At 42.3% G+C, this 8,937-nt stretch overlaps 1 protein-coding gene across 2 annotated transcripts; it reads right to left on the reverse strand.

Moving 5' to 3' along the window:
- Nucleotides 1–1,978: 1,978 nt before the first annotated feature.
- On the reverse strand, nucleotides 1,979–8,664 carry LOC100284700 (uncharacterized). 2 transcript variants are annotated; one of them, NM_001157595.2, is made up of 3 exons: nucleotides 8,338–8,523; nucleotides 6,439–6,550; nucleotides 2,076–3,497 (listed from the first exon to the last, which is right to left on the reverse strand). In NM_001157595.2, exon 3 carries the CDS (start codon nucleotides 3,486–3,488, stop codon nucleotides 2,208–2,210), a length of 1,281 nt encoding a protein of 426 aa, NP_001151067.2. In that variant the 5' UTR covers nucleotides 3,489–3,497; nucleotides 6,439–6,550; nucleotides 8,338–8,523; the 3' UTR covers nucleotides 2,076–2,207. The 2 variants fall into 2 exon arrangements, with proteins under 2 accessions (NP_001351980.1, NP_001151067.2); NM_001365051.1 differs by lacking the exon at nucleotides 6,439–6,550 and having other exon boundaries at nucleotides 1,979–3,497; nucleotides 8,338–8,664.
- Between the last annotated feature and the right edge of the window lie 273 nt (nucleotides 8,665–8,937).

Consider the following 8,937-nt stretch of genomic DNA (forward strand, 5'->3'; position numbering starts at 1 on the left):
GCGCTCCGCGACGGCGTGGTGCCGTTCCGGGTGGATGGGGAGGCCCGGACGCGATGGAAGGTCGCGGGGATCATCGGCGTCGACCAGTGGACGCGCCTGGCGTGCCAGCTCCGCTTCTTCTGGCCCAACGGCACCGTGCTCCCCTTCAGATGCATCTCCAAGTCCAAGTTCTTGTTCTTCTGACCGTCGTGCCCTCTGTATTGTCTAGTGGCTACTCTTCTGACCTCAGTTCCATGGCCGAGCGTGAGCGTGACGGATCAAGATTCAGGAACAGCAAATGGCTTCATCGTTTTCTTTCTTGTCTTGGATTCGTTCAGTTATTAATTCACCCCCATGTCGCATGTATAGGTCGGCAAAAAAAGATTTTGTCTTGGGTCCTTTCTTATTGCATTTTACGCTTCCACTAAAAAGCAAGTTCCACATTCGTCGTTTTAAAACAGATCATTGATTTACGCTAAAATTTGTATCCATTTACGCTGTTTCGGATCACGTCTTACGCTTAAATCCACCTGACCTAGAACCCGAGCACGATCGGAGCGCGATTTTGACGTCGTAATTTAGGCCACATTCGTTGTTACGAAATAGATTGATGATCTACGATAAAATTTATACCCATTTACGCTGTTTGGTTCACGTTTAACGCTGAAATTTGACCAAGCCAAAATCCGTGCACGATCGAACGTGATCAATCTACGCTGTTTTAGCTAATATAGGATTTACGCTAAATTTCGTATTCATTTACGATGTTTTAGCTCACGTTTTACGCCGGAATCTGCCCTAGCCAGAACCCGCGCACGATTGGGTGCACGCGATTTTCATGCCGTAATTTTGGGCTTCGTTTGCTGTTACAAAACAGATATATGATTTACGCTAAATTTCGTACTCATTTACGATGTTTTAGCTCACATTTTACGCTGGAATCCGCCCGAGCAGAACCCGCGAACTGCGGCTGTAAATTAAAATTTATTTTCTTCTACTAATGCTCCTCGAACCGTAACTGTCCCTTTATTTATGTGATTATGCAGCACGTCTTTCCTTATATCAAACTGGTCAAGATTTATATAATGCATGGTTTATGCTATCATGTTACACATCGTTATGCAGTCGTAAACGGTGTGCACATGGTAATATTCGTTTCCGTGAGTCAAGGTACAAAATATCCCTTCTATGCATGATTTATGCACATTACTACATATATTTATGTGTGCGTATTTGTTTTCTCCCGTAACTGCGCCTTTATTTACGCGCACGAAGAGCACGTCTTTCCTTATCTCAAAACCGGTGGGAGATTTTAAATGTTTGCATGGTTTACGCTATCATGTATCACAACGTTATGCAGTCGTAAACGTCTAGCACATGCAAATATTTGTGCGCGCGATTCCTGGCATGCAAAGATTCCATTTATGCATGAGTTATGCACATTTGTACACATATTTATGGTTGCGTAATTGCATGTCACGTGTAAGACGGGATACGTGGTTATCCTTTGCATAAATGGTGCAGGCTGGCGTCCAGTGGGCCGAACGCGACCCGATCGGTCTCCCTGGCTGGGGCTTCGCCCACTATATATATATTGAAGTCAAGATATATTGAAGCTATGTAACATATTCAGGTGAATTCATAGCGGACACAAGTATAGATGGGCAAATAGACGGCTCAGCGTGGCCCAAACATGGTACATCGGCTTGCTAACTGTGCCAAGCCGGTCTCTTTGCGTGTTGTTGGACATTGAGCAGAAGGCTCTAGCTGCACTCTGCTAGCCGGTTGAATCCAGGTTTGTTTATGTTTTACATCAAATAGATATTATATATATATATATAGTATTATATTTTGTAAAATAAAAAATATAATCATTCTGTGCTCGGGCCGAGATGACGGTTAGCCTGGTGCTTTTTTGTGTTGTGCCTAATTCAGCACATCGTATAAGTGCTAATTGTCCATCTGTAGACAGAAGCCGCAGTGGAGCTAAAGACATGCATTTCGATAACATGGTAGATTAATTAACACACAATAACATCCGTCCGACTCTGCACGCTGATATTAAAAGACCAATACATGCATAACTCATTCAGTCGTAAAAATAGCTAGCCTTTGGTCACATGAACCTGTAGCGGTCACAATAAACTGTCAATATTGAAGGAATAAATGTCTGAGGACATCGACAGACTGGAAATGAAATCAGAGCAAACAGGTAAGACTAGCTGCTTTCAAGCCATGATCTTGGCCGACCTCACATAAAGGCTGTCCACAACCTTCCCGACATTCGAAATGGTTTCGAGAGTGGCAGGGAAGATTTCCTCGGTCTTAGAATCCTCAAAGATAATGAGGCAGCCAGCACCTTGATCTAGTGTCCCAGCAAATTTCTTGTCAAGGATCATCTGCGACAGCTTCTTCTCAACATGGTCAATCGGCAATTCAATCATCTCCGCTATATGTGCAATCTCCACCCTTGAGTAGGGCTCAATCAACCTGCAGAGATTCTGCTCCAGCAGTGTATCATACAGAGAAGAAAGATGCCTGTGGACAATAGGGTCCTCCTCCAGCTGGGACTTATAATCACGAAGGGCAGTTTCAAAATACTTGAGAGATCTTTTAGAGTATGCATCAGCAACAGCCTTCATAGCATCAACATCAGGACCCAGATATTTTAGGCCAGCCTTAGACGAGATTATTCCTGCAACATCGTCAGCTTGGTTAACCATTATCTTACACAAGAGCATGTACTTCAGGCTAAAGATGGCCTTCGGGTCCTCCAGTGCACTGAAAGCTTCAAATGCTTCAAAGAAGTAGCTGTAAGCAGTCTTGTAATCCTTTTCTTCAGCATGGAGGATTCCACTCTGGAGATCAATAGTGCCTTGCTGAGCAGGTGGAACATAAATGGCATTTGCTGCTGTTCTAGCAGCAGTTAAGGAGGCTTTGGCCTTTGGCAGATTTCTCAGGGAGAAGTGAAGTTTGCTTTCCAAAAGGTCAATGTCCACAAGAAGTAACTTGTCATCAAGTCTCCTGACTTCCTTGATAAGACTAGTAAGCAGGGTAAGGGCTTCAGTATACTCCTGATTCTCTAACAGGAGAGCTGCCAACCTTGCCTCCACACGTTGCCGGAGGAAAGTACGCTTCTCTGCACGGGTCCATTCTACCATTTCCTTGCAGAGTGAAATCTGAAGATCTGATGTTCCAGGTATCTTGGCGACAGCATCAATTATTCCACGGACAATTTTTGCAGTCTTTGCCTTAGGAATAACTGCAAAAAATGGTCTGAGCTGGGTCAAAAGATTACGCAGCTCCTCAGCTCTGTTTTCTTTAGTGAGGTAGTTTGTAAGATTTGTAATTGCAACTTCTTTTGTTCTCAGTGCATCAGCAGAAGAAGATGGGTCCTGAATGACACGGTAAAGGATTGAAATGGACTCTGAAGCATCCTTAGCCTCTTGAGCTTGGGCTAATGACTCAGTTGTAGCAGGAAGGTATGACGATTCCATTGAAGAAGACATTGTTACACCCTACGTGCCAACATAACAAACATTAAGGTACCATTAGAAAATGATCTAGGAATCAGCCAGAACAAAAGGGGGAAAATCCTTAAATTACACATCAATCTAAATAACGCAACATTTATGAGAAAACAATCATATATTCCATTAACAGCCTTGAACTAAGACAGCCAAATTGTGGCAGAAGCATGAGATTTATGATGATCCAACCACCAAAATAATACATGGCTTCTGGCAGTACCAAGAAAAACTATTTTCTGCAATCAGATATTTAATTAGAAGACAATAAAAATTCTGGAATCGCTAAATGCACGGTCAAATTCCATGCCACAACAGTTTAACTGAAGGGAAAAAATATGCTTCCATATTATAACTGGGAGCAGCAAAGTTACACACTCAGGTGCTGTTTGGTTCTGTCGGTGGGAGTGGCAACGTTAATGGAATCAGGTTGCAGTGGTACCCGTTGCATGGTAAGGCAAAGCGGGATTTGTTTGGTTCAATTTTTCATGTCTTGCATTCTCTTTATGGTGTTTGACTAGCAACAAGGTAACGGGGTCCTGCGTTCTCTTTATGGTGTATGGCTAGCAACAAGGTAACAGGTAGGCTGGAAAGGAACATAACTCGTTCGTTGAGGTGTACTAAAACAAACAGCAACAAATACATAGCATCCTACACTTATCTACGGATCATCAATTTTCAAAGTTCATCCTATGTTAAGATTCATCACAGAATGAAATAAAACTAAAAAAATGATAACATAGTTTCAGAAATTTTGATGTGATAATCAAATAACATGCTTTAGAGCTAAGTGCTTCTCAAATCCAGAAAAATGAAACGATCTAGAACAAGGTCAATTTTGGTACTTTGGCTTGTAACTTTTCGAAGTGAAAAATATTGACAGCAAGCAGGCCTCGCTTCTACCTTTGAGACTTATCTAATGAATGAAGGAAAATAGACATGAGTACAAGGCGAACATAGAAAATGTCGATTGAAGTAGTGTCACTACCAAAAGATCAGCTGACACATTATATATCCAAGTTATAAAAGGAGTTCGGTTGTCAGGTGATACATCAATCAGTAAGTACATTATTAAATTGCAGAACTTGCAAAGCATACATCCTGAATCAAGTTATCAGTCTTAAAAGAACAACAAGAGACTAGGAGTACTGGAGATGGAATTTGGTACCAATTGAAGAAGAAACTTAAATTAGTCAATAAAGGAGCACGTTTATAAGTGCTAGAAAACATGGAAATGTAATAACTGTACATAAAATCAAATATATTAATCAATAGTACGGACCATCCTCAAATTATTTAGACAACCCAATGAGTTAATTAGAAGCTGTTTGGTTCAACGTTGACTAAAATGCTGAAATGCACAGATGTTGACTGAAATGAGTTATAAACCATGAGCCACACTACAAAAAAAAAACTTGCACAGATGTTGACAGAAATGTTGAAATGCATATATATCTGCAAGCTCAACTATAATGCTCCATAATTGTTGCCGATACGTGCCAAAGAAAATTTGGATTATCTCATAAACATCCATGGTTGATTGTGCAACCATATACATATTTGTAATCTACTCAACCAAACTATATTTTCCTCTAATTGGGTCCAGTCAGTTAAGCACTTCGTACTGTTTGGTTGCGTATCTCTAGTTACCCTCCTAAGTCCTAATCTCTTTTATGTAAGCTACTTAAAGCAATAGAGTGGCCATGTATAATCACACCTAACTGCAGGCAACCTACTTTTAGGTCAAATGTGATATAAAATAGCACATTAGCAACCAAAACTACACACTATATAACTACTTAAATTCAAACAAAATAGCAACGAAACTACAGCATGCGAAGATAATCCAAATAAAAAAATAGTAGGAATGATCATCGCACAAAATAAAATCCCATTGATGATGCTTCCCTCCACAGTCATCAAGTGCTTTTATTGTCATTATCGACCAAAACTACACACTATATAACTACTTAAATTCAAACAAAATAGCAATGAAACTACACCATGCAAAGATAATCCAAATAAAAAAATAGTAGGAATGATCATCGCACAAAATAAAATCCCATTGATGATGCTTCCCTCCACAGTCATCAAGTGCTTTTATTGTCATTATTGTGTTTGGTTGCCATTTGCCAACAGAGTATGTTCCAGCTGATTGAAGGCATGTTCCAATTGATTGAAGGCATGTTCCAGCTACTGCAGCATGACATGGCACAAAATAGTAGGAATGATCATCGCACAAAATAAAACCAATTGATTGAAGGCATGTTCCAGCTACTGCAGCATGACATGGCACAAAGTATGTGAGCATAACTAAGTGTATTATGCCACCTAACTACAAACCGGAAAAATACAGATCATGTGAAGGGCAGAGCAGATCTAGTGCCAGTCTGCCAGAGGCTCCCACATGAGTAAGGTCTGAGGAAGGGATAAACTGAGGCAAGCTTTTTCCCTGCAAATGCGGAGAGGCTGCTTCGAACCTGCGACCTAATGACTCAGTGATACAATTCTCACCACTGCACCAGGCCTACCCTTGTGTACAGATCATATTAAGGATCAAAAAGATTTCCAACAATACACTCAAAAAAAAGATTTCCAACAAGACTGTAATGTGACCAATAAATCCAACAAATCGACAAAGCACTGTTTAATCAGAACTGATGCCAAGCACCTAGCAAGAAGGCTTGTGCATCTGCAGGATGCTGATTCAAAGTGCAAGCCCTCTTTATACAGATACCGAATTGGATATTTCACTCAATAGTGCCAAAGTTTGTGGAAATGAATCAGTTTGTTATTATCTAAACTGGATTTAGGCAATGCATAGATGAGATACACAATTGAGAGATGATACGTAAATAAATAAATAAAAATAAGGGAGCCGATGAGAAATCAATGTGAGTCACTGCATGCATTCCATTACTTTCTAACTCACCTAACACAATACTCTTCCCTGTTGTGTAAGCTTCCTCTAGGTCCCACACAAGCCAGAACACACCACTGCTGCTGCTGCTCAGCCTGACTGGTACAGATCCCCTCTTACAAAACTGAACACATAAATCGTTAGGGTTTGGGAAAGGTTGGGATCAGACGTATGAAAGGGGGAGGGACACCGGTGACATGGATCAAAATGTCCAGTATCTCTGTTCTTAAGGCGTCACCTAGGCGTCCGGGCGGTGGTCTAACGCCTAGGCGCCTTGCCCGCCTACCTCGCCTAGGCGTCGCCTAGGCGCCGCCTAGGCGTCCAGGCGGTGGTCCAACGCCTTGGACCGCCTTACCGCTTTAAAAACCATGTCCAGTATGTAACCCAGCTAATCATTCTTTACAACAAATATTTATCAAAAAAAAAAATTTGGCATGGCACATACAACATTCAATAAAAGACAACAATTGAATAGAGAAGTACACAAGATCTAAATATCTCGTGAAAATTTCTCCAGGCCCTAGAGGAAAACAAATAAAAGAATTGAATAGAGAAGTAAGCTAAATCTAATAGCGTGTTTGGTTTGAGGAATGAGGTAGTCCATCATTTTCTCACTCCTCACTTTCTTGTTTGGTTTGTGGAATGGAATGACTTTGATCCATCACTATTTCATTCCTCATAGGCTAATAATTAGTAATAAATGAGGAATGAGTTCATTCCACCAAATTTGTGGAATGTACTCATGATACACCACCTCATCTAGAATGGATTGATTCTTTAAACCAAACACTCCCTAAATATTTCGTGAAAAAAGTTCTCCAAATCCTAAGGAACATAAAGAAGAGAAGGATGAACAAGGACATGGGGAGGAGGGCAAGGCTGACCGAAAACAACATAGTCAACGAGGGTTGTCGGAGTACATTCAAGGTAGCTGGTGGTGTGCACTCATGAGGGGCGGTGTGCAGCATGGACCAATGAAGTTGGCATCAATACCGAAGTGGGAAGGCTTCCTCACCGCAGGATCAACGCCGTACAAGAGCCAAGCAGGGCGCGAGAGGCAGGCGGCGAGCGCGGAGGCAAGGGGGGGGGGGGGGGGGGCTCTACTTCTTTTGTGCTTCTTCCGCGTCCGCGAGGGGAACCAATAGCGCCGGGGGACAAGGGGTAGGGACCTTTATGGGGCTGCATCTGTTTACAGCGCTATCAGCTATGGGCTGGGCTAATGCTCATGGGAGAAGAGCATAACCCTGTTTCGTGCGTGCAAGAAATTATCAATCCAGCAATGGTCGATTATCCAGTCATGTAAGTGGAAGTTTGACACAGAAGCACAGAAATTATCATTGCGAGATCACTAAATCAGCACTTAATACTTTGAGTCATAGGAAACTTCAACGCTGCCTTGACAGATGAACATATACTGGTTAGAATCAAAAGATAGTGACACCAACTAATCAATGTCGCACAAAAAGGGTATGCTTCAATTAACCGGAGAATCATAGATGACACATCTAACCACTAGACACCAGTACAGGGGATAATTAACCCTCAACCAGTAGATACAAGACCAAGTCTCAATAATCGCTGATTATACGCAAATTCATAAACATGAGCAATCAAGCACCTTAAAACCACATCTATCCAAATTATAGTAGCAGAAAGACATGAATACTTGAACTGCCAGCTACACTACCAACAATATTCAATCGGCTACTCTGCCACGCAGCAGGGCCGGACCCAATAAAGGACATGGCGTATGAACAGACAATATTTTTTTTGCCAAAAACACATAACACATGCAATTACTGGCGATTAGATCAGATCCAACCGAATACAGATAGCAAAGTAGCTTAAATTAGGGTTCGGCCGATTGGGTGCCCAGTTTTGCACGGAAGGGAAGAGAAGGAGCAGGCATACCTGGTGTTGTGAGTGCTCGTCGCCGGCAAAGGGCTCGAGGCCGATGGAGACCTGAGCAGCTGGGACTGGAAGTAGGGCGGCGGCGGCGGTCCCAAGAACGTGTTCGGTGCCCAAAAACGACCGAATCAAGCACTAGCTCTCGGTTTCGGGCCAAAGAGAAGTGAACGGGAGAAGAAAATAACAAACAGTTGTTTTGTGAATTCAATCCAGGAGAACAGTTCTTCCAGGGCTACTGGACCAATTTCTTTATTTCTTTTTCCTTGCAAGCGAGAGCGGTCGATGAAACCGGTTCGTTTTGTTGATAACTACGTTATCACGGATCATCAGATTCGCTCTCTTCCCTCTCGTCAGCAGTAGAGGCGCAAGAAGATGTAGAGAACTCGTCTCCCTTCCCATAAGCACGACAGAGGAAACACACGAGACACTAGATATAGGGTTGAACCTCTGGCCTCTTTCTGATCTCTGTATTATGAAGTGGTGTACATGTTCCTTATATAGAGATGTGAGACCCCTCAGGGGCAAAGCAGGTATTTGCCCACATAACCCTAACTAGGGTTACTTAACACTCCCCCTTGGGCGAATACCGCGACCAACACATGC

This window comes from Zea mays, chromosome 2, assembly GCF_902167145.1.
Source record: "Zea mays cultivar B73 chromosome 2, Zm-B73-REFERENCE-NAM-5.0, whole genome shotgun sequence".
NCBI classification, from domain to species: Eukaryota; Viridiplantae; Streptophyta; class Magnoliopsida; order Poales; family Poaceae; genus Zea; species Zea mays.

Excerpts from the sequence above, each read along its gene's own strand:
- LOC100284700 (NM_001365051.1), bottom strand. The coding sequence starts at position 3,488 with ATGTCTTCTTCAATGGAATCGTCATACCTTCCTGCTACAACTGAGTCA.